Genomic DNA, 26,570 nt, shown 5'->3' with positions numbered 1-26,570 from the left:
GTGAGCTTGCTGTTCCAATTCTCCACCAGGGTATCAACAGGATCACCGGAAGAACCAACATAAAATCCTTCTAAGGCTTTTTGGAAACCTATTGGATCAAATAACCTCTTTGGATGGACCATTTTAATAGTCCCCTCACCACTGCGGAGGTGGGAAGCGGTTGTGAGCCTAACCTTAACCAGATGATGGTCCGTCCATGATAATAGGGAAATCACAGGGGTCCCTACCCACGGAACACCACCCTGTTCAGAGTGAAAGACCAAATTTAGCATGTGACCTGCAACATGTGTTGGTCCAGAGACCACTTGGGATAGGCACATAAGTTGTTGTGGCCGCTATGAACTCCTGAGCTGCCCTGGACAAGTTGGTCCCAAATGAACATTGAAGTCCCCAAGCACCAGGAGTCTGGGAGACTCCAACGTGAGCTAAGTAATGGATTCTGTTGGGCAGCGGGGTGATTCGTATACCAACAGAAGTCTCAATCTATCCCTGGACCCCAAACTTAAGTACACCCATTCAATATGGTCAGATACCCCAACAGGGACCCTGGTAAGGGAGATGTTATCTTTATAGACCACAGCCACTCCATCTTCTCACCCACGTGCCCTCACCTGCTCCTCTACAGAATACCCTGAAGGGAGAAGCTGGGACCAGACTGGGTCACTAGCCTACCCCAACCAAGTCGCTGTGATAAACCCCAGGTCAACTCCTCCATCCACAATCAATTCATGGATGAGTTTGGGTTTATTCTGGACCATCCTGGCATTACAATTCAAAACATATTCAACCACCCCAATGACTATCTAAAGAGATATTTTCCGAAAATACTAAGTCCATGTGGGCTTTGCTATAAGTTAGGAAATCTACAACTGTAAATATGGGGGTGGGGGAGGATCCAACTCTGGTGTTGCGATTTCACATATGATTTCATACGGTAACTATTTTGTTTCGTTAATAAACCCTGGAAAACTTGTTCAGCAGGTAAGTCTGTGCTTAAAAATGCCTGTTCTTTCCCTTTGCACTATTCATGAAAGCTTTGAGAAACCACGGAAAATTGGGGGGTTGGGTGAAACAACATGACAGAACAGTTTTACCTCACTACCCATAATACACAGGCATTCCCGTGCCAGTGTAATAGTAAGTTGTATTGAAATCTATTTCAGCTTTTAGCAGAACTCTGGAGAACTCTGGAAAAAGAAAAATGTTACTTTTGCATGTGGTAATACCCGATACTAGGTCAGAAGCAGCCGGGTGGGGTACGTTTTGCAGTATCAGGACAAAAACCTTTCTACTTGCATGAAGTAAATACTCCACTTTATAGTCATATCATAGGTGTGATCATAGGTGTGAGTTGTGCATTTTTAAACACATTTTATAAAAGTATGTGGCTTTCCTTGCCAAAAAAAAAAAAAAAGATTACAAGAGCAATCTTTGTTCAAGAAAACATATTCATCAATTATTAGCACCTGCTTCTGTGCCAAGATTTCTTTGCCACAGATCTTGAACAAATTGTAAGTGTACTCAGTGCGCTATTTTTTGTTAAAAGCAAGGAATGTATTACATATGTTCTCTGCTTCTCCACATTCTCATCTCTATGTATCACAATCTCTGTGTGTTTCAAACATGTCTCAAACTCAATCTATAAGTACAGTGTACAGGTGGTTGGTATATAAACTGGAGTTCAATTAATAAACTAAATCATGGTTTAACAAACAAACCTATTACCTGAATAACTGCACTGAACCAGCATGTGTTGCCAACATTTTTCAATCCCACGGGACAATTATCTTGACGTTTTCTATCATAAGGATTTGGAGAATCACTCCACACTTCTGGATGCGTCCGTTTGAGACTTGCTTTGTTTTCTGCAATGCTGGCTTCTAAAACTCTTAGAAAGCACAAGTAGTAATGAGGAAAATGAACAAAGCAACAGGATATTAAAGTAATGTTGAAACAGTATTACACACTAGGACTGATCTTCACTACAAAATATAAATATATATGTTTCACACATTTATATCCCACTCTACCTGCATGGAGCCCAGAACATGGTTATGTTCCTCCTCACAACAATCCTGTGAGGTAGATTAGGCTGAGAGAGAAGTGACTGGCTCTGAGTCACCCAGTGAGTTTCATGGCTGAATGGGGATTTGAACTCGGGTCTCTCCAGTCTTAGTCCAACACTCTAACCACTACACTGCACTGGCTCCAGGTAATAATAAAATGATTGCTCCATAAAATGATAGCAATATGATGTTATGTTAAGAAATATTTTTTGGTGACATACCAGAACCAAATCTAGTCTCCTTAGAAGTATTAGTTGGCTTTGTCTCTTATTTGCCAATCCAGAAGTGAGAGAGACATATGAATTAGGTGCTGTTGTAGCAATGTAATTTACTGCTCAGTTTATTGGGATAGAGCAGACCACATGATATCTTCTTCTTAAATTAAATGTCCCATAAGAAGGGTTTCTGAACAGAGTTTTAAAGGTTTAATACATATCCAGTACTAATTCAACTTAAACTGTGCAATTAAAACTAGTTATTTAAATACAAGTTAAATAAAATAGAACTATGGGGAAATTCTACGTGGATTCGTGTATCCATGGTCGGGGGGAAAGATACCTGATCTCCGCATACGCACATGGGGCGGGGGGGGGATGTCAACCTCACATATCCACTGGTCAGTGGTGACCAGAAATTATCGTGGAGGTCATTTCTGACTGCCATTTTGTTTTTCAGAGCCACAAAATGGCTCTGTTTAAGGGGAGGAAACCCCCAAACAGCTATTTTTGGCCTATCTGGGGACATTCCAGGGCACAGCATGACTGGGGGGGAAGCAAAGCTTGGTAATGACCTCCCCACCCTGCATTCCCCCAGCCCCCCGCAATTTCGCTGATTTGGGGCCATTTTTTAGCCATTTCTGGCTGTCCGGGAACCTAACTCCCACGACCCCACTGACTTTAATGCCTTGATATTCACAGTTTCCATATCCTTCTCTCAGAGCCAGCATGGTATAGTGGTTAGAATGCTGGACTAGGACCGGGGATACCAGAGTTCAAATCCCCATTCAGCCATGAGACTTACTGGGTGACTCTGGGCCAGTCACTTTTCTCTCATCCTAACCTACTTCACAGGGTTGTTGTGAGGAGAAACCTAAGTATGTAGTACACCGCTCTGGGCTCCTTGGAGGAAAAGAGGGATATAAAATGTAATAGTAATAATAATAATAATAATAATAATAATAATAATAATAATAATAATAATAATAGAAGAGCACCTCAACACCATAGGGGCCACAGAAATCATCATCAGCCAATTACAAAAAGCAGCTTTACTGGGAACAGCCTATATTCTGCAACAATATCTATAACAACAGCAACAACATTGACAATAAAATTCAGCCATCCCAGGTCCTTGGGAAGGACTCAATGTCTGGATAAAACAAACCAATCAATAACACCTGTCTGACTGTGTAAATAAATAAATAATAATAATAATATATTTTCACTTGCAGGTGTTTTTTTTTAAGCTGTGCATGAAAGACAATGCCATCAATAATGTGTAAACATAGCAAGGCAATGTGTAAACAATGCAGAAAATATGGTAAAAAGAAGTAGTAGTGAAATCCAAAACTGTCAGTTTAGGGGAAAAATGACTGCGGGAAGACTTGATAAAAGTCTATAAAATCATGCATGATGTGGAGAAAGTGGATAAAGAGAAATTCTTCTCCCTCTCACATAATACTAGAACCAGGAAATTGATTGCCAGGAAATCTAGGACCAACAAACAGAAGTACTTTTTCACACAATGCATAATCAACCTGTGGAATTCTATGCCACAAGATATGGTGACAGCCAACAACCTGGATGGCTTTAAAAGAGGTTTGGTTATGGAGGAGAGGTCTATCAACGGCTACTAGCAATAGCAATAGCACTTACATTTATATACCGCTCTATAGCCGGAGCTCTCTAAGCGGTTTACAATGATTTAGCATATTGCCCCCAACATTCTAGGTACTCATTTTACCGACCTCGGAAGGATGGAAGGCTGAGTCAACCTTGAGCCCCTGGTCAGGATCTAGTTGGAGGACTAAAGGCTACCTCCGGTCTCAAAGGCAGGATGCCTCTGAGTATCAGTTGCAGGGGAGTGACAGCAAGAGAGGGCTTGCCCTCAACTCCTGCCTGTGGCTTCCAGAGGCATATGGTGGGCCACTGTGTGAAACAAGATGCTGGACTAGATAGGCCTTGGGCCTGATCCAGCAGGGCTGTTCTTATGTTCTTAAGTACCTTCCTTGCTCACTATGCAAACTAAGTTAAGAAACCAAATTAAAAATATGCAGCAAAATCTGAGTAAAAGGCTCTCCATATGAAGACTCCCATCTATAGGATTAGATACACAGTTACAGTAGTTACAAGATGTGAAATGACCTTCCCAAATCCTATTTTTCATACTTAAGTAATAATTAAAATTAGATTAAATAGTCAAAAAACCTGCCTTTCAGAGCAGACATAAGGCTGCTCTGAATTTTGGCTAGAGCTCCACAAAGGAAGGAAACTGGAACCTAAAGCTCATGCCTTAACAGACATGCCACAAGATCAGTAATAATGTTGTCCAATGCTACCAATTGTGCTTGCTTAAAACTTTCCTTCCACACACCCACACTTTTTCTTGGTCTTTGATGTCCAAATCAAGATAGGGAGAATGGCGTGCCTGGCACCAGCAAAAATGTTTTGTTTTGTTTTTAAATCATTAACATTTATATCTCGCTCTTCCTCCAAGGAGCCCAAAGCAGTGTACTACATACTTAAGTTTCTCCTCACAATAACCCTGTGAAGTAGGTTAGGCTGAGAGAGAAGTGACTGGCCCAGAGTCGCCCAACAAGTATCATGGCTGAATGGGGATTTGAACTCAGGGCTCCCCGGTCCTAGTCCAGCACTCTAACAACTACACCGTGCTGGCTCTATTTCATGTTGTCCTGTTTCTGTACTGCCTTGTGAAGCATCTGAGCCTTACTGCAAGGGTTTTCAAACATGGGTTGTCCGATATTGCTGGACTACAACTCCCATCATCTCCAGACATTGTGGCTGATGATGATGATGAGCGTTGTACTGATTTATTGAACATATTTATATACTGCCCCAAACTCACAGCAATTTACAATAAAATAATTTATTTATTACATTTATAAACTGCCTAGCACCTGAATCTCAAGGTGGTGTACACAATAATGTAAATTAAAACCAGAATTAAAACAAGCATGCCTAAGTTAAGCAGGCAATGGCTGACTACTGCCTAAAATGTTGCTAAGATATCCTAATCATATGTTAAGTAATTCCATTATCCTAATAGATCCATAGTATACTAATTCTGTTCACACTTAGAGACAGAGTCAGAGCCAGCTCTTGGGGAGCACATCATCTGATGTGGCTGCTATGCCCAGAACCACTATTATTTTATACAATATGGTAGTCATAGTTCAAATCTGTGTAAGAAACTTCCATATAATAAATGCAGCAGTCCGATTCAAAATGTGTTGCATATGAAATTCAACGCACTAGAATTTATCTTTATTAGGAAATTAGGGCATTTTTGCATTATTGAGTCATCACAGGCATTTTAAGCTCAGGGTAGGAGCACATACATTTCAAATATTTTGGATAGCCTTAAGATTAATGCCAAATGAGAAGTTTAATATCAAACCCCATTTCACTTTTTCTAGACAATTTCAGCTAATTATAACTGAAATTCTTATTTATGTACAAACTAATTTTCAGTATTTATTTATTACATTTATATCCCGCTCTTTCTTTGAGGAGCTCAGAGTGGTATACCTGCTTATTTTTATCCTCACAACAACCCTGTGAGATAAGTTAGGCTGAGAGATACATGACTGGCCTAGAGTCACCCAGTGAATTTCATGGTTGAATGGGTATTCAAACTCGGGTCTTCGCAGTCCTAGCCCAACATTCTAACCATGATGCTATGTTGGCTACGCTACCATAAGAATACAATGCAGTTGGCAACACTTCCAAAAACAATGAGATCCATAGCACTACTGATTAACATTAGCATTCAATCTTTTAAAAAATGTATTTATTTTCATAGCAGTTGTTTACCTGCTAATGGCTTGTTCCTCATCTGTTATTCCAGTCTCCCTGAATGCCCTGTTTGATTCCTCCAAACTGAGGGCAATTGCTCTTTGAAGATCATCTTTATCATCCCCTGTGAGGTCAATCACATCTGAAAAGCAAAACTATGTGTCTCAAAATTAAAAGTTCAACAGAATGAAAACTAAGTAACATTGTAGATTTTGCAGAACGGGTTTATATTACCATGCACCAACTTCCCCATTTCTTAAAATTACAGTTTAGCACTGGACTATTTTTCTAAACACCGTTTTTTGTCAAGGATAATAAAATTTACCAATGTATACATTCATCCATTTTGGTTAAGTTTTTAAAAAATGCATCATCCAGCAAGTCAATTTATTTAAGACATGTTTAAAAAAATATTGGTAATTAAATTTAATGATGTATTATTTCTGAAATATTTTATTTGTTTTCAACCCGAACATTGAATATGGAATATGGAAGACATTAGAGAACTGTACTTGAAAGTTTGTTTTCTTCCGAGTTCTTTTTTCTAATTTAGAAATCCACTCCCAATTATCTTTTTAGCTTACATTCTCTCAAGGAGAGATCCCCCAGCATATTGTGTACATGTGCACATGTCCACCTATCTACTATGCAATGACTGGACCAATATGCATCAAATTGGGTACAGTTGTAGAGAATGTAGTTCACTCAATGACAGTTTTTGGTGGTGTCCTTCACCCCAGTTCAAGATAGCCGATACATGAATGTTTGAGGCTCAAGTGAGCTAATATGTGAACCACAGATCTGAACCAAATTCGGTACCGTTGCAGTGGCTGACACACAGGGACACCTCAGTTTGTGATGATGTCATCTACCTCAATTCAAGATGGTGGACATGTAAATGCATGAGGTGCAAGTAGGCTAACTTGCGAACCGCCAATCTGATTTGAACCAAATTTGCTACAGGTGTAGTGACACATAGGGACACCTCAATGGAGTATGTGATGAGATCCACCCCAATTTAAAATTGTAGATGTATGAACGTTTAAGGCTGAAGTGGGCTAATTTGTGAGGATGATAATTATCAATTAAAATTATAGTGAAATGAAAGTAGGAAGGTTAGTTCGTACCAGAACCTGTTATCCTCTAGCTTTCTCCTGGACATGGTAATCAGCTCAAGTGTCCTAATTAATGCAATAATTGTTTCCACAACTAAAACCTAGTAGATATTATTTCAATGAAAGCAAAATTTGTCATGTACAAAATATGCAGATGTGCATAGATGCACTCAAGCCAGTAAATAAACACTACAAAAATATTCACTATTTCTTAATGTACAACATTATTGTGGTTGGCAACCCACATAAATTATGGAAACTTTAGTTGCCAATAACCATAGAATCATAATGCATTTTACAGAAAGTACTGATTAAATATTAAACATTTATAACCTTACTTTCCAGCAAAAAAGTATACCCAAAATGGCTAATAAAATATAATAAATATGTCTTACAAAGTTATTACATGTAAGGTAACATCAGTGACAATACAGATATTTCACAAGTAACAAGAGTTTGAAGCCTACTCTGGGAAGAGCAGAAGCAGCCTGAGGAGGTGAGCAAGCTTTTCTAAACAGAACATCTAGCCTTTTCCCCCTTCAAACTAATAGGAGGAGGGGAGATTTTGAGGGGCTGGTTTGTCTTTAAGGGATAAGTACTAGTCTTTGTGTATATGTGTTATTTGCCAGGGATAGCAAACTCCAGTATTTTTGTTTGTCCATGCCTGGAGGGGGTGGAGTCAGCTAGGGCTGTGGGAGGCCCCACATTCCTTTGACCCACATCCTGTGTCTCAGTTTGAAGCCTACTCTCTACATAAGAGGTGAAGACCTGAGAGCACAGCGAACAGGGATAGCAATGGAGTCCTCTACAGAAATCCTGTGGGTGACAATACAAGGCCTGAAAGGAAATGTTCTACTGGAGGACGGGCTATTGCCCTCTGGATCAAAACGCTGACAGTGACTGGGAGTTGAAGCAGGAAATCAGGGAGGCGTCATGGAAAGGCATGGCTATAATAATGAATAATGGGTGACTTCAATTACCTACACATAGACTGTGTAAATTCACAGTCAGGTAATGACCAAGAGGTCAAATTTCTAGATACGCAGAATGACTGTGCCCTAGAACAGTTGGTCTTGAAACCAACCAGAGAAAAGGCAACCTTGGACTTAATCCTGAGTGGCATCCAAGACCTGGTGTATGACATCAATGTTGACCCTTTAGAGATCAGTGACCATAGTGCAATCAAATTCAGCATAATTGGGGAGAGAATCATCAAGGAAGTCTAACACAGATACTTTGAATTTCAGAAGAAGAAGCTTCTCCAAAATGAGGAGTATGGTGAAAAGAAAGCTGAAAGGGGAAATCAGGAGAGTCACTTCGCTCCAGAATGCATGGAGTTTACGCAAAACCACAATACTAGAAGCCCAGTTAGATTGTATACCAAAAAGGAGGAAAGGTACCTCTAAGTACAGGAGGATGTCAGCATGACTAACAAGTACTGTCAAGGAAGCCATAAAAGGGAAGGGACTTCCTTCCGAAATTGGAAGGCCTGTCCAAATGAAGAGAACAGAAAGGAACACAAACTATAGCCAAAGAAATGCAAGGTGACAATAAGGAAGGCAAAAGAGAGTTTGAGGAACATTTAGCTAAAAGCATCAAGGGGAATAACAAAAACTTCTTTAAATACATCAGAAGCAGGAAACCTGACAGGGAGGCAGTTGGACCATTAGACAATGAAGGAGTGAAAGGGATTATTGATATGGAGGTTGCAGAGAAGCTAAATGAGTTCTTTGTGTCCATCTTCACGACAGAGGATACTGAGCATATACCTGTTCCTTTAACAGGCTTTTCAGGGATGCAGACTAAAGAACAGAGTCAGATAGAAGTGACAAGAGATGATGTTCTAAACTGTCTGGAAAAACTAACTAATTGCCAGGGCCGGATGGCATCCATCCAAGAGTCTTCAAAGAACCCAAATATAAAATTGCCAACCTCCTTGCTAAAATATATAACTTATCCCTGCAATCAGGCTATGTACCAGAGGACTGGAGAGTAGCAAATACAACACTTATTTTTAAAAAGGGATCGAGGGGCGATCCGGGAAATTACAGGCCAGTTAGCTTAATGTCTGTTCCAGGTAGATTGATGGAAAGCATCCTAGAGGATAAAATTGTAAAGCACATAGAGGAACAGGACCTGCTGGGAGTGAACCAGCATGGCTTCCGCAAAGGTAAATCTTGCCTCACAAACCTTTTGGACTTCTTTGAGAGTGTCAACGAGTGTGTGGATCAAGATGATCCAGTTGACATAGTCTACCTGGACTTCCAAAAAGCTTTTGACAAAGTTCTTCATCAAAGACTCCTGAGGAAACTTAGCTGTCATGGGATAAGGGGACAAGTACATGTGTGGATTGCTAACTGGTTGAAAGACAGAAAACAGAGGGTAGGTATAAATGGAGAGTTTTCACAATGGAGGAAGTAAGAAGTGGGATCCCCCAGGGATCTGTACTTGGACCAGTGCTTTTTAATTTATTCATAAATGATCTAAAAGTAGGGGTAAGTAGTGAGGTGGCCAAATTTGCAGATGATACCAAACTCTTTCGGGTAGTGAAATCCAAAACAGATTGTGAGCAGCTCCAAAAGGATTTCTCCAAACTGGGGGAGTGGGTGACAAAATAGCAAATGCGTTTCAATGTTCGCAAGTATAAAGTGATGCACATTGGGACGAAAAGCCCCAACTTCAAGTATACGTTTATGGGATCTGAACCATTGGTGACTGACCAGGAGAGAGATCTTGGGGTCATGGTAGACAGGTCATTGAATGTGTCGACTCAATGTGCGGCAGCTATGAAAAAGGCAAATTCCATGCTAGGGGATCATTAGGAAGGGGGTTGAAAATAAAAATGCTAATATCATGCCCTCATACAAAACTATGGTGCAGCCACACCTGGAGTACTGCGTACAATTCTGGTCACCACATCTAAAAAAGGACATTGTAGAACTGGAAAAGGTGCTGAAGAGGGCAACTAAGATGATCAGGGGCCTAGAGCACCATTTTTATGAGGCAAGGCTACAACACCTGGGGCTATTTAGTTTAGAAAAAGACTGCGGGGAGACTTGATAGAAGTCTATAAAATCATGTATGGTGTGAAGAAAGTGGCTAGAGACAAATTCTTCTCCCTCTCACATAACACTAGAACCAGGGGTCATCCCATGAAATTGACTGCCAGGAAATCTAGGACCAACAAACAGAAGTACTTTTTCACACAACGCATAATCAACTTGTGGAATTCTCTGCTTGCTCCAAGATGTGGTGGCAGCCAACACAAGCCATGTGATGGCTTTAAGATGGGTTTGGATAACTTCATGGAGAAGAGATCTATCATCGGCTACTAGTTGGAGGGCTGTAGACCACCTCCAGCTTCAAAGGCAGGAAAGCTCTGAGTACCAGTTGCAGGGGAGTAACAGCAGGAAGAAGATCATGCCCTCATTTCCTGTCTGTAGGCTTCCAGCAGCATCTGGTGGGCCACTGTGTGAAACACGATGCTGTTCTAGATGTGCCTTGGGCATGATCCAGCAGCGCTGTTCTTGTGTTCTTAACAATGAATGAAATAGATGTGAACAGCCAAGGAGACCTTTAGCAATGGCAGACAATGAACCAGTGAGTAGCAGTTACAGTAATACTCTGAGTCAACACTGTATCTAACAAAACATAAAATCCAAGTTTAATATTTCATCAGAAAAATTGGAAGATACATTTCTACTATTTTCTTTCCTGAATATTTACCAACAGAAAAATAAAGCTTTGCCATTCAAGATTTACAGATTCACAATTCATAGTGGAGCAGTTTGGACAACACAGCCTCCAACACACATAATTATGGAGTACACCAAGAGTACATACATCTGGACTTCATCTGTTGATATCCTGATACATCCTTTTATCGCGTGGAGAGGCTGTTCCCCACTATATTTCAATATACGTACTCTATGATAGTTTAAACATGAACACTTTCAGCATATCTCCTTCATAACTGTGTGGCTGGGGGCTGTATTATCCAAACCAGCTCAGTTTCTTCCTTACACATGAAACAGGAATAATCAAATAATTTCAAAGACTGGATATAAAATGTCCTCATATTTATTGTTGATTATATTTGTACAAACCCCAACTCTGGGCAGTTCACAACATAAAACATAAAACAAATTAAAACAAGAACACACGAGGATATTTTGTTTAAACAAAACAGTTTAAACCACAATTCTAATTAAATGCTTGGGTGAATAAATGAGTCATTGGTAAGCTGAACAGTATCACATTTCCACAACTGATCAGAAATCTGAGTTAGTGCTGAATATTCCAGTCACCAAAACAGACTATCAGTATTTCCATGTGGTAGGAGTACTTCATCCATTTGCAACAAGAATATAGGTTTTAAGAAGCTACTACCACACAGCTATCCATCTATGTGGTCACTAAGAGTCGACAACGGCTTGATGGCACTTAATCAATCAATCATCACACAGCTAAATGCTTGTTGTTCCAAGGAATTATTATTCCACTTCTTTTATTTTAGCAAGACCACTATCACGGCAAAACAGACAATATAATCCATTGTTCACTATCTAGTATCTGCCAAAATGTGTAAAGGCCAAACTTTTACTGGCCCTATCCCCAATGCATATACATTTTTCCTTTTCTTTCTTTTTGAAAAACACGTTTTTATGCAAATAGGGGAAATTAACCGGAGTTTCCACACCTGTCGTATCCTATTGACAACAAGACCAGTATGTGAAAACCCAGGCCACTGCATATTTTAAATTCAATTCTGACTGAACAAAAATAGGTGGGTGCAATACTTAGCTATATGATGAGTTGTGCTGTAAGTTCTACAACATTCATATACAGTGGTTACTTTTAAGGCTTAAATATTGCTGCATTATCTTTACTCAGTAGTATTAAGGTTTTGTGCAATTCTAGAACGTATTAACCCATCTTTTAATTTTAAATATATACAGGTTGTTCAGCCATGTTGTCAGTTTAATTATGTAATACTCATAAAGTTAAATGTGCTTGTAGAGATCCCACACACAAACTACAGTGAGCTCTTTTTATGAAGATTGCTGTTTGACTGTATTAGCTATAAAGTTGTTTGCAATCTAGTAAAACTACTTGCACCTGCATGCTTTTTGCTACCTTTTTGGGTATAGGCAACAAATAGAGATAAATGTTTAGATACATGCAACTTTCCTATAAAAAACCAGGTAGAAAAAAATGTCATGTATAAAAAAGTCATTAGAATGCTGTTCAGTTATACAGTTTGGGGACTCTTGACTTACTAGATTTCAAGCAGAGCATATAAGACAGAAAAGCATATTTACATGACATTTTGAAATAATTATCCATTTAGAGGCATTAAATAAATGTGTAAGAACAGAGTTAGACACTAGGAAAGCAACTTTCCAGGACAGTGAAATCACAACTAACTCTTTCATGTTAATGTTCAAGAATAAGAAAACTAGCTACTGTAGTTTCCTTTCTAGTTTTACAGAATTGATCAAAATAGGCCCACAGTGCAAATGTGACCTACGGCCATGAACTGCTTTTCCATTCCATTCCATTCTACATCCACTCTGATTTCCTTAAAAGAAGATACACTGAGCACCTACCATATTAGAATTGATATTGGAAGAAATAGTCTCTAAAATCTGCATGGAGTACAGCACGAGGAATTTATAGATCAACACCAGTCATTTGAAGCATAGGCAGGCAGACAACTGACTATACAGCACAATTACATGAAACCAAGCTCTAAAGATATTTCCAGCAGATCTTTAAAGAAAGGTCTCAAATGTGTGTAGATATATAGACCTAACTGAGCAAAAGGCACCTTTTAAGATGGTGATATTTAAAAAGGGACAGCAACTAGCTCTATCCAATCCAAGAATATCATCTCTCTAGTGGCTGTTGCTGGTGTGTACCTTACATTTCTTTTAAATTGTAAACCCTTTGGGAATAGGGAATATGTTTTTCTATATACCACTTTGAGAATGTTGCTTGAAAAACTGTATATAAGTATTCACAGTAATAATAATTCAGAGTAGTAGAAATAAGAAACAATATAAAATATATGGCTGGAATTGCAACGAGTTTTTCTAACTAAGGTTTTATTTGGTTCATTCTTCAATTTAAGGAGAAGATACTTACTTGTATCTGCCTGGCTGCCTACACTGATGTATCTGTCATTGCCAGGAAGTGCTGTTTGATAGTAGGTTGTCTCTTCCTGCTGAGGAGTCTTAGCATTCTTTGCAGTAAGGAAGGCAACTGCTAATTCCAAATTCCCATTGCTATCCTTTAAATGTAACAGAATAAAACCTATCAGTTATGTTATTTTAAATGACATTACAATTTTTGTATAATACGACCAGCTTCCAGTATCAAGTGCACTTATCTTTTGCAACTGAAATTGTGTTAAGAGTCTTCTTTACATAACAAATATTATTCCACAATTAGAAACTTAATTCATGTATAAGTAACCTATATACAAGAAAATAACCTTAGGACACAATCCAGATGGTATTACACATACTAAAGTTCCATTAATTTTATTCAAAGAATTCTAAGTAAGTGCTTAACTCCAACACTAAAATTAACATGCATAACTTCCAGCTGTATTGTACTCATTGAGCCAATTCACATGATCAACAAACTATGGTCACTTTGGACTGGGAATCAGGCCTGAAGCCTGCACAGACTACATGCTCATTCCTCTCCCACCCAAGCAAAATAGAGGGCCTCAATTATTTGGAAATATTCACACAAATATATGCTACAGGACAAGAACAAGGATTTCTGGAGAGCAAAAACTTTTGAAACATTTAATATTTTGAGGGCAGTCCATATCTCCTTTTTATTGGGTGGTGTTTTTGTTTTGTTTTCCTTCTTTAAAAAAAACCTCCAATAGTAAATCAAAAGCTGAAGCTGCTTTAAAGTGTGAGGGGAGTACCTATGATCAACACATTTCATGACTGCCCACTGTTCTGAAGCTTGGCAGGTGGGACAGAAACTTTTAAGTGGTGCCAACAAGAAACCAGGATGCTCTTCGAAGAATAATTCACCTGGATCAATTACAGCTCACCTTTCAGACTACAGCCAAGACTTACTTCTTATAGCAGGCTTTTTAAGGATAGGTTTAATTGATCTGATGTAGGACTACTGCTGTTCAATACTTGGAGTGTAACCTAACTGTATTTTCAAAACTGTTTGTTTTGATTATGCATTAGCTGTTGTCAAATTTTGTATCTTCTTCTTGCCACACCTTTGTTGTTGTTGTTGTTGTTATAAAGGCAGTTATTATATTTGTATCAACATGTGTAGTCAAAAGACAGTATCTCAGGTAGCTGGAAGATATTTTAATTTCGGAAGTACACAGCAAGCTGGCAAAGATTTAGCACAGGTTGGATCTACCACAGAATGTCTTATTTAAACAAAAATACATTATTGTAACTTAGAGCTGAAATAATAGCAGCATAAAGTCATAAAACCAAAAATAATTAATGTGGAAGAGTTATGTGGCTGTTTTAATGTTGTTGATTTAAAATCAACATTACACGCTCATTAAATACAAAGTTTCTTAAGTGGCATATTAACATCTTGAGTATTATTTACACAGTCTATGTCAAGTTATATTTCAAGATTTAAACCTCCTACTTTAATGTAATTTATACAACCAACATTCTGATTCTCATTTTTGAGATAGACAGATGTAACTTTACACACACACACACACACACACACACACACACACACACAACCCTTTGAAATCTACCATACCTTCAAAGCTTGCTGCAGTACTTGGATGTCATTGATACCAGTGATCTCTCTGAGCTGATTCAGAAATGTCTGCTGGTGCTGAGAATTTAAAAGATGGTCAATATTACAATCAAATAATGACAAGCAACTTTAGTGAGTGGGGAAAGATATCTGGGTGGAGTTTTTATCCTTTATGAATTAGAGAAACCTAGAAGTGAATAGAATTACACTGCATTAGAATTAACAAAGCAAGAGCAGAAGATGAATTTAGTTTTGTATAAGGGAATCTAAATTTTCTTTTCTTGAGCCTGTCTCTCTTCTCTGAGCCTGTCTCTCTTCACAATCTTTCATTATTTCAGATTGTGTACTTTCAGTGCTGAAAGAAACGTTGGTCTTACCGTGAAAGGTTCTTTTTCGCAGCCAAGGAGGTCATCCTCCAAATGTATGGGTTGTGGACTGAGCATGCACAGAAGCAGGATCAATAACAGAACTGAAAGCGTGGCTATCTTCCTGCCTGGGAGGTGGCAAAACTCCAGTTCTGGGACTGATGCACTCCAAGAAAAGATAGGAAAAAGGGCACAGCAGAGGGGAAAAACTGTGAAGACACATTAACATGCAGAAACAATACAATTAACAATAAGGAAAATAGAAGCCTACAAAGCTAATTATCCCTGGAAGTTGCCTCCACCCAAAAACAGGAGACAAAACCAGCAAAAATGTGCACATCATTGGATGGACTGGATGATCTCCTCGGCTGTGAAAAAGAACCTCTGTTGAAAAGACCATTTCTTTTTCCACAGCCTGAGGAGGTCATCCTCCAAATGTATGGGACATGCCCAAGCAGAAAAATAATAGGGCAGGAAGAAAGGATGTGAGACTACTTGCTGGAGAACTGTAAAGCCAAGGGCCTCTTGTGCAGAATGCAATGACAAAATTTCATAATGTCTGATGAAGGGTGTGATAGAAGACAATGGGGCCACTCATCAGATTTCCATTGGCCAAAAAAGCTGCAGAAGTGGCTGCACCGTGGGTGGAATGAGCCGTGATGCCTCGGGGTATCAGGAGGTTGGTGGACTGATAGACCAAAGAAATGCAAGGTTTAATCCAGCTAGTTAGAGTGGCCTTGGAGACCTTGGTGCCCAGAGACAACTGATGGAAAGACACAAAAAGGGAGTTGGAACATCTGATGGCCTTGGTTCTACATAAGTAAATCCGTAGAGCATGGCATACATCAGGGAATGCCAAACTTGTTCTTTAGGATGTATTGGAGAAGGACAGAAGGAAGGCAGCACCTATGTCTTGCGAGCGATAAAGGGGAGAATTAACATTGAGCAGAAAAGTAGGGTCAGGTTTCAGGATCACCGCATCTGGCTAGGATATGTAGAGTTCTTTACAGGCCAAAAGAGCTCCAAGTTCAGAAACCCTCCAGGTGGAGGTTATAGCAATTAGGAAGAAAACCTTCAGGAAAAGAAAACGTAGGTTGACGTCTGATAGCAGTTCAAACGGTTCTTTAGTGAGTGCATTGAGAACTTTGCTAAGGTAGGAAACCTATGGACCGGCAGGGGTGCTATGTTGGTGGCCCCCTTGAGAAATCTCTGGAGATGTGGGTTCTCGAAGTGGCGAGTGATTTGCAGAAAAACCTCCGAGTGCAGGAACCATTCAGCAGTGTCCACTGCTCAACTGAGCAAGTCCACCTGAATATTCACAGTCGCTTGGAGATGTTCTGCTACTATAGATTATAAGCAGGGTGGATTTGATTTAAATCAAACTGATTTAAATCACGATTTAAATCACGATTTAAATCACTAGCAGGGTGGATAAAAATCAAAAAAATCCGATTTAAATTTAAAAAATGCAATTTAAATCAAAAAAACGATTTAAATCAAAAAATTCATTTTTTTAAATTTAAATCGGATTTTTTTATTTAAATTGGATTTTTTTTATTTTTATCCACCCTGCTAGTGATTTAAATCGTGATTTAAATCATGATTTAAATCAGTTTGATTTAAATCAAATCCACCCTGATTATAAGTGTTTCTCTGCCCACTGAAGAAGTATGTTGGTTTTGGTGATGAGAGCATGGGATCTGGTGCCACCCTGGCGGTTGATGTGACACTTGGTGGTCACATTGTCAGTCCACAATAGGATGTTTTGATCCTGAATGATTGGTTGGAATTGTAGGAGGGCCAGTTATATCACATGCAGTTCTACCCAGTTGATGTTGTGGATTTTTTCCTTGGGATGACCAAGTGCCTTGTGTGAACTGACTGTTGCAATGGGCTCCCCAGCCTATTAGACTAGCCTCCGTGGTCACCAGGATACAATGTCGAATGACCAATGGAAGGGCCTGGATCATGGCCAAGGATAACCACCAGCGCAGGGATTGCTGAACCCATGATGGAAGTTGCATTTCTTTGTGGATGCAGGGAATGATATCTTCCTGAAAGGGGAGGAGCTGCCACTGGAGATGGCGGGAGTGCCAACGGCTCCATGGGGTGCACTCTAGGCACACGATCATGGATCCTAATAAAGCAGTGGAAGGATGATGGTCACCAACTTCTCCCGCTTCTCTGGGGATAGAGTAACTGTAGCCTGAACAGTAAAGAATAGAGCCCCCAGGTGCTGGAGGGATTGAGATGTGGTAAGATTACTCTTTTGATGGTTGACTAAAAAGCCATGGTTGGACAGAGTTTGTTGGACCGCCTGCTGCACCCGGGAGAAAGACGGTGCCCTGATCAGAAGGTCATCCAATATGGATGAGTGTGGACCCTGCTCATCCTGAGGAGTGTCACTAACGCCACCATTAACATGATAAAGACTCCAAAGAGTCCAAAGGGAAGGGCTTTGTACTGGTAGTGGAGGCCAATGTAATAGAACCTGAGGTGTTGTCAATTTGCTGGCAAAATAGGTGGAGATAAGCCTCAGATAGGTCTATGGAGGCCAGGAAGTCTCGGGGCGAAACCGCCTCTTTGATAGTATGAAAAGACTCCATCCGGAATTTTCGTTCGCAGATAAAGCAGTTTAGCCGTCTTAGATTCAGCACTGCCCTCGAAGAATCATCTTTTTTGAGAACTAAAAATAAACAAGTAAACGCTGTGCCATAATTCAGTCAACGGTACAGGTTCTATGGCATTGATCTGGACCAGATGTTGAATGGACTCATCCAATGATACTTGTTTAGATCTCTTGGCCTCGGGGAGATGGTGACATGGTCTGTGGGATGGAGTTCCCCCAGAGCATAGCCATGAAAGACTGTTGAGAGTACCCAGTGATCTTCCATGGTGAAGGGTGGAAAGGGGAGGATGGACTGACTCCTATGAGCACTACCTCCTTGCTGGTGCCACTGGTTACACCAAGAGGATCGGAATGCGTTGTGTCTTGTATCTCTGGGTAAAGAGGTCGAGCCTCTGGGGAAATTTCTGAAAGGACAAAAATTAGAATTATTGGACTGGAATGGACGTCTAGATTATCTACATGTGGATGGAAATGTTTTCTTTTTATCCTTGGTCTCCACTATGATAGGCTCTAAGAATTCACCAAAGAGGCGGACCCCTGTAAAGGGGGCGTATGACAAGTTAATTCTGGACCTAGAATCTATGTTCCAGTGTTTGAGCAACAGAGAATGCCGGACCGCTATTCCAGAGGCCAAGGCCCGGGCTGCATAATGAATGCAGTCTAAGCTGGACTCTGCCACGAGAGCCGTGGCCTTGGTCAATTTGTTAAGGCCCTGACAGACTTTGGTAAGTTCAGGGGGTACCATGGCTGCCAATTCTTTAACCCAAAGAATAGAGGCTTGGGGTAGTGGCTTTATTGACAGTTGCAGAAGAAGTGTGGCTTTTAAGTAGGAGGAGATATGACTTACAATCCTCAGAAGATCTTAGTTGTCTGTCCCCCTCTTTAACTACCACTGAGGCTGAGACCAACTGGGCTACTGGTGGATCCACAGAGGGAACTTCAAGGAGGAAAGAGATGTCCTGAAGAAGGTGTATAGTTTTGGGGGGATACGGCCCACTGACTTGTTAAGAGGTGGGAGCTGCCCACTCAGCCAGGACAATGTCTGGAAAAGGTGGGAAAGGTACAGTAGTAACCCATGTAGAGCTAGAAGGAAAAACATTATAATCTAAAGATGACGTGGAGCAGGATGTATCTAAAGGAGTAACATCATTAATAGCCCACTTAGCCTTAGCCAAACTAACTTCAAAATCAGAGGACGGGAAAAGACATATGGATGAAGGGGCAGGCATCTGAGCATCTTCATCAGAGAGTTCTCCTTCCTCCTTCTCAAAAAGTTAAGAATTGTTATCATCGTCACTGAGAACTTCCTTTCATTGAGAGATAGCAGCACGACATGTGGTCATTAGAGAGAGATGCAGGCTGGACTACCACAAGTATTGGAGGTGGTATGAAGGGTGAGGCAGGAATAAAAGGCAAAGGGTGAGGAGTGGGGAGCAGGGCGCTTGGGAGAAGGTGCCTCATCGGAAGAAACAGCAGAAGGAAATCTGGGCTTCCTTTTTCTCTGTGCTGTCCTGGAGCAAGGTTGAAAACAGCCCCTTTCATTAATTGGAATGGGCTGCCTTTGAGGACGATGCTGGTCTAGTCACCCCTCAAGAGGAACTTGAGGGGTGTCGATTAGGCCTTGGAACAGAGGGAAAGGCAGGAGGGGTGGGATAGGGAAGGAGGCAAGGGATTAACAGAAAGTGTGAGCTGCGCCTTGATCATGGAGGAGCACTGTCAAGCAACAAATTCACCCAGCCACACTGCAATATCTGGTGGAAAAGAGTCTGACCCTGAAATGGGTTTGAAGGCTGGTTACTTGGAGCAGCTGGCCCTACCGGTTTGGAGTCACGAATGGGGCGGGAGGGAAAAGGAGATGGGTGAAGTGGCTGGGTGTTGCTGAGGTGAACACTCCACCGGTGATTTGGAGGAATTAGTCCAGGAGGACTGGGGTGGGGTGGGGTGGGGTGGAGAAGTGGGGGGAGGTTGGAAGGAACCGCAGGGGCTACATTTAGCTCACCATTGGAAGCAGTCTCTAAAGCTGCAACTAGAAGCTCAACGTACTGTGATTCCTCCACGGGTGGCAAAAAACTGATCACCTCCCCAAAAGCAGAGAAGGGGAGGGGGGTCGGAGGCTGTTGTCCAGCCTCGCCATGATTAGAGGGCTGCATGGAGTCCTCCGTTGAAGGAGAAGGCAAATGGTGAGGGAAACTCTCCACACAAGCAGCCTGTAAGAGTAGCCACTCACTCAAACACATGGCAGTTGCCAGCATGGAGTGTTTGTCAAAGATGACTTGGGCTTCTCCTTTTTCTTCTCAGCATGTTTAGATTTTTTTATTTGGCTTTTTATAAGCCTTTTCCAAGTGTTATACCACTGTATAGTGGGTAATCTGAGAAGGTGCAGTGCGGTCCCTGTGAGGGGATGGCAAAAGGGGTCATTTCACAGGAGAAGGAAGGCTTCAGAAATGAGCCCTGCCTCTACTATCAGAAAGTGGGCCTTCAGCAAGCGACCCCTCTATAGGGGCCCCAGTGTCAGACCATTGCATAAGTCCAAAATAAGCAAAAATGCTATAGAGCGAAAACAAAAGTAAACAAACACCAATAAGCCAAATAGAAATACAAAGGACAATTTAGAGTTTTAGATAAAATAATAACTTCCTTCCCACCCTGGCACAATACTAAAATAGGTGAGGAAGGAAGAAGAAAATGGTAGAGGAAGCTAGTGTAATAGGAAAATTAGAATTAGGCCGAAAGGCAGGAGCAAAATTGAAGACCTGTTCACGGCACAAAGACAGGACTGGAACTGGGGTTTTGTTGCCTCCCAGTCAGTAAGCTAGGCATGCCCAGTTCTGTTATTGGTCCTGTCTTCAGAGCATGCTCAGTCCACAACCCATACATCTGGAGGATGACCTCCTCAGGCTTGAAAAAAGAATGGCCGACATTTGGACTAACACTGAACTGCGACAGCCATCACCAGACTAATGCTGCACTGTCATGCAAGGATGGGGGGAGAACAGCTATTTTCTCCCAGTCTTCCCTTCCCTCCGACGCCCTCTGCACCTGCCAAAAATATGTCCCTTTGGGCTGCATTATCCTCAGGGACATATTTTCAGGAGGCACAGTGGACTTTAAGTGAAAGGGACAATCATCAAAACTCACCACAAACACAGGTCCTCACTTTTATTGATTGATTGATTGTTCAAATTTAATACCACCTTTCATAATACATTTCAAGGCAATTTACAAAACTTAAAATACAATAAAACTCGATAAAAGTTACATTTAAAACCTTAAAATAACTAAAACAGTAAAAACCATAACACACCAAAAATCAGCCATAAAAAAAGGCAAATCAGGACAGCTGAGAGACCTGGGAGCCCCTAAGGGGTAAAAGCTGGAACAAAAGAGGGTCTTTAGTTGTTTGTTTGTTTTTAAAACAGCCATGGATGTCAAGGAGTGGACATTCACTGGGAGAGCACATGACAGTGACAGCAGTGTTACACCAGCACCCTGCTAAACTGGATAATAGCACTGGTATAAACACACTGCAACACAACACTACTGTGATGGTATTCTACAATAACACTTAAAGTAAAGGTAAAGTGTGCCATTAAGTCCATTTCGACTCCTGGCGCCCACAGAACCCTGTGGTTTTTCCTTGGTAGAATACAGGAGGGGTTTACCATTTCCATTTCCCATGCAGTACGAGATGATACCTTTCAGCATCTTCCTATATCACTGCTGCCCAATATTTGTACTTCCCATTGTCTGGGAAACATACTAGCAGGGATTCGAACTGGCAACCTTCGCCTTGTTAGTCAAGCATTTTCCCGCTGCGCATTACTAAAACATACTCACTAAAATTACTAAAAAAACAAACACTATAGCAGCACAGCTAATCATAATACAATAAATTACTTATTGTACATGATACAATAAGTAATTGGCTAAGTCTCAAAACCTTCATACATCTATTTATAATAGATTTTAGGTTACCAATACAGTGTCGGTGCTATGTGAAATGCATTGGTGCTGCTGAGTTACAGACGAATACAGCAATGGTATTCACAGGAGCAAATTTCAACAACCTTCCCTTGCTGCACAACCCACATATTTGCAGGTGGCACAAAACACTTCTGGGAAGAAGTCATTGAAATTCCAGCACCCCTGTGCGAGTGCCAGTGCTGCATTAGTCAACCCATCAGCAGCATCAGCACATATAATGTAGGATCAGCACCCCGGATGTTTGCCAGGAATTTTGGACCTGTTGGATGCAAGATAATGTTTCTAATTTTAAATTGCATGTGCCTAAAATAGCAATTACATAATACAGGCCTTAACAAATTTTATTTGGATCTAGATTCTAGGAGCCAGAAGAGAAACAAGGCTTCCTGGAACAAATACATGTTTTATTCAATAACTCTACAATTGGATATCTTAATCTAAGAGCCACGGTTCCCTGGAACCTGGGATTTTTCAATATTACTGATACAATTTTACTGTATAAAAGGAAGGTGGCTGGCTAATAGGCAAGCACTTGAAATATGATTTTATCTCACATATTGGCAAAAGTGTCTTCCATCTTATAGCACATTTTACAACCTCATGTTTTGATCATGATACAAATTTGTGTTCTGGCCCACTGCCTTCTCTGTATTTGAATGTTGATGTCACTAGCCAATAAAGCATAGATACAGGCAAACGTAACACAGTTCTGTGCGGGTGGGTGGGTGGGGAACCACTGGAAAACATCCTGACTAAATTATCTGACAGAAGTCCTATTGAAATTAAATAGTCCTTTATAGTAATTCCAAAGTCATACTATCTGAGAAACTTATATTGGATGACATCCAGAGTCCTTATAAAAAGCAAGAAAGAATTATAGGAAATACTCACTTCAACTTAGTGTTGTTAAGACTTTTTACCAAAAAAGTATCTGGTCACAATGTAAGCAGCAAAATTCAAGTTCACTAACAATATAACAAAGCTTAGCTACTATTTAAGGTCAGATCATGCCAACACAAGCTGGTCAGGTCACTGATTTATTACTTATTTACTTACATTTCTAGCCTGCCCTATACCCAAAGGTCTCAGAATGGGTTACAATAAAGTCAATATAAAACATAATTAAAATTCAGCATCATAAATTCAAAAGTACAGTAAAAGATACGGTGCCTGAGAGGGGAAGAATCACTACATCTCTAGTCAAAGGCCAGGGTAAAGAGGTGTGTCTTCACCATTCTTGTGAATGTACACAACGTGCACCACAGAGAGGAGGGCATTCCACATCCTAGGGGCCACCACAGAGCAAGCCCTCTCACATGCCCCTACCCCTTTAATTGCTGACAATGGTGGCACCACCAAGAGGGCCTCGCCTACAGATATTAACTGGCAGGCAGGTCTACATGGGAGAAAGCATTTGGGGCCCAGGTTGTTCAGGGCTTTATAAGTCAGTTTTAAAACCTTGATTCAGGCTCGGTGGCAAATTGGCAACCAGTGCAGTTTCTTCAAAACCAGCGTGATGTGCATCCAGCCAGAACTGCGCATGAGAAGTCTTGCTGCCGCATTCTGCACTAGTTGCAGCCTCCAAACCGTCTTCAGGGAAGCCCCACTTAAAGCACATTACAATAGTCCATCTGGAGGTTACCAGAGTATGGATCACTGTGGCTAGGCTATCTCTGTCCAGAAAGGGCCGTAACTGGCGGACAAGCCTAAGTTGAAAATAAGCACTCCTGGCCACTGCTGCCACCTAGGCCTCCAGTGACAGCGATGAATCCAGGAGTACCCCCCAAACTATGCACCTGTTCCTTCCAGGGTACTACCATCCCCTCAAGAACAGGATATCTCTTCATTTCATGGACTTGAGAGCCCCTGACACACAGCACCTCTGACTTATCTGGATTCATTCTCAATTTATTGGTCCACATCCAGCTCACTACTGCCTCCAGGCAATGGTCAAGCACCTCAACCATCTGTCTCGAATGAGATGGACTAGAGAGAGACAGAGCAGGGCGTCATCAGCATACTGGTGGCACCTCACTCCAAACCTCCTGACCTCTTCCAGCGGCTTCATATAGATATTAAAAAGCATAGGGGATAAGATCGACCCCTGAAGAACCCCACAGGTCAACTCCCAGGGAGCTGAACAAAATTCCCCCATGGCAACTCTTTGATATCGATCCTGGAGATAGGAGCAAAACCACCGCAATGCAGTGCCTCCAACCCCCAACTTCCGAAGCCTTTCCAACAGGATACCATGGTTAACAGTATCAAAAGCTACCGAGAGATTGAGGAGAACCAGCAGGGTACTGCTGTCCCTCTCCCTCTCCCAGTAAAGGTCATCAACCAGGCTGACCAAAGCCATTTCGATACTGTGACCAGGCCTCAAACCGTACTGGAATGGATACAAATAATCAGCTTACTCCAAGCATGCCTGAAGCTGAGTCGCCACCACCTTCTCCAGTACCTTGCGAAGGAAGGGTATATTGGCAACTGGGTGATAGTTATTCAATACTTCTGGGTCTAGGGAGGATCTCTTAAGGAGGGGCTGCACCACCACCTCTTTAAGAGCCGGCGGGGAAAAAAACCCTCCCGCAATGAGGTATTAACCACGCCCACAACCCACCTTGCTATAGCCCTTCAACTAGCTCTTATCAGCCATGATGGGCAAGGATCCAGGAGACACGTGGTTGGCCGGACCTCTACAAGCAGCCTGTCCACATCTTCAGACAGCAATAATTGAAACCGACCTATAGCAACTGAACCAGACAGTTCTCTGGACACCTCCATCACACCATCTTGAGATGTGGCCACAAATTCCATGTGGATCTGAATGATTTTATCCTCAAAGTGCCTCACGAATTTTTTCACAGGAGGCCTTCAAGGGCACAATAGTATCCTTTCTCTGGCCTAATGTAACCAGGCCATTCACCACTCAGAAAAGTTCTGCTGGACGGCTACTTCAGGATGCAATAGTGACAGAGAGATAGTTCTTTCAGATGTCACCAAATAACAGATGTCACCAAAGGATGCTACAATGTGCTGTTTTGATATACCTTAATTGTATGAGGGACTCATCTGAATTGCTCCTCTACATTTATTTTATTTATTTAACATATTTTAATACGGTCCAAAACTTACATCTCTGGGCCGGGGGGGTAGCCGGGGGGGGGAGCAGCCAGAGGGGTAAGTGCACCCCTGCCCTTAAAGTCATCCCCCCACATTCGAACTGCCCTGTGCCGGATCCGTTAACATCCCTACTCAACAGTGCCAGACAGATCTAGTTCAGGAAATTAAGATCACATTTACAACAGTTGTAAGACGCCCTCCATCCCACTAATTATAAAACACTTTTAAATCTAGAGTTTGAGGTGCAATGACATTGTGCTGACAATTGTTCATATTATATTAAATACAACTTCGCTAACTGTTACGAACTGGGGTGGGGCAGAGATAGTAGACAGGCATTTGTAAGAAATGGGAGCAGAATGAATTTGCTATCTTGTGTTCACTTTAACTGAGCGAAATGCTTTTTTAAAAAAAATTATGCTTGCATTGCTATGTCAATTTGAAACCAGTCTTTATACAAAAGAACTCAGAAATAATTGCTACAGTTATTACTTTTTATTAAACAGCAAAGTTAAAGTATATCATTCATTTCTGACAGTTATCTACACGTCAGCACTTCAATAAAATGAACATGGAAAGACACTAGTTATTATATACTTGACTGTTAAGTCCCGGTGCGTACACTTCATACACATTATCTCAGTGATCTATACAACAACTTCATACAGCAGAATAATATGGTTCAAATACTACCAATTGGGAGACTGAGGCTTACAACTAATGGTGGCTCAACTGATGAGCTGTGATTTCTATAGAGGACTTTTAGTTCAAACTTCATCCAATACATCGCACACACTCTATGACAACGACCAATGAGTGAGCCACTTCCTTGGGCTCTGTAGGACATGCATTTACTTATGAGTCATTTACGCATATTTATCTAAAACCTAAAATGCATATTTCTTAATTCAAAATGTGTTCCAAGTGCACAAAAAACATTATGGATTTCAAAATTCAGTACACTTCCAAAGTAATAAATCCAGGCCAGAATTCTGTCAGTTAAAGTAAGCTGAATTGGAAGGTAAGGGCTCAAGCTGGTTTTAAATTTAGTACGTAACATCAGTCAGTACAAAGGATTTATAACTGAAGATAAGTTTAGGATCATATCCCTCTGGCACATTGAGGATAACTTTCTTCTAGGGAAAGGCATGTTGTGTGTTCTGCTAGTACAATTCAGTTTGAAAGGCTAATGTATGGTATATCCTAATTTGCTGGTAAAGTGAGATAACAACAACAACAACTCCCAGTGAGGCACTACCTTGGCATGGTTGTGGGGCTTTGCGTGCTCTGAGAAAGGTGAGAGCTATGCCAGAGGTCCAACCATACTGGACAGGTCTCACCAGAGGAGCCAGACGAAGAGTGCCTCTCCCATCAACAATAAGGTGAGACGTAACTTTAATAAATCTATACCAGATTGGTCGTCACCCAGGTCAACAAGGACTGCGCCAGGTGCTGGAGTCCCTGGACATCTGGTGGCAAGT

The 26,570-nt window shown here is 41.1% G+C and overlaps 1 protein-coding gene across 5 annotated transcripts in view; it reads right to left on the bottom strand.

Annotated features, from left to right (window-relative positions):
• The window catches only part of USP25 (ubiquitin specific peptidase 25), a 135,799-nt gene that overhangs the window by 90,021 nt on the left and 19,208 nt on the right, over positions 1-26,570 (bottom strand). For 4 of the 5 annotated variants that reach the window (XM_053307139.1, XM_053307140.1, XM_053307141.1 and 1 more), the window contains exons 2-5: positions 14,989-15,066; positions 13,363-13,507; positions 6,119-6,242; positions 1,726-1,888 (exon numbers count right to left, since the gene is read on the bottom strand). In XM_053307139.1, the coding sequence (XP_053163114.1) occupies positions 1,726-1,888; positions 6,119-6,242; positions 13,363-13,507; positions 14,989-15,066 (510 nt within the window). Of the gene's footprint in view, positions 1-1,725; positions 1,889-6,118; positions 6,243-13,362; positions 13,508-14,988; positions 15,067-26,570 lie in introns of those variants that run through there. The other variant, XM_053307143.1, reaches the window with a different exon arrangement.

This window comes from Hemicordylus capensis, chromosome 3, assembly GCF_027244095.1.
Source record: "Hemicordylus capensis ecotype Gifberg chromosome 3, rHemCap1.1.pri, whole genome shotgun sequence".
Taxonomy (NCBI): Eukaryota; Metazoa; Chordata; class Lepidosauria; order Squamata; family Cordylidae; genus Hemicordylus; species Hemicordylus capensis.
Note: the sequence above shows the minus strand (reverse complement) of the source record. Positions and strands in the feature narration are given on the sequence as shown.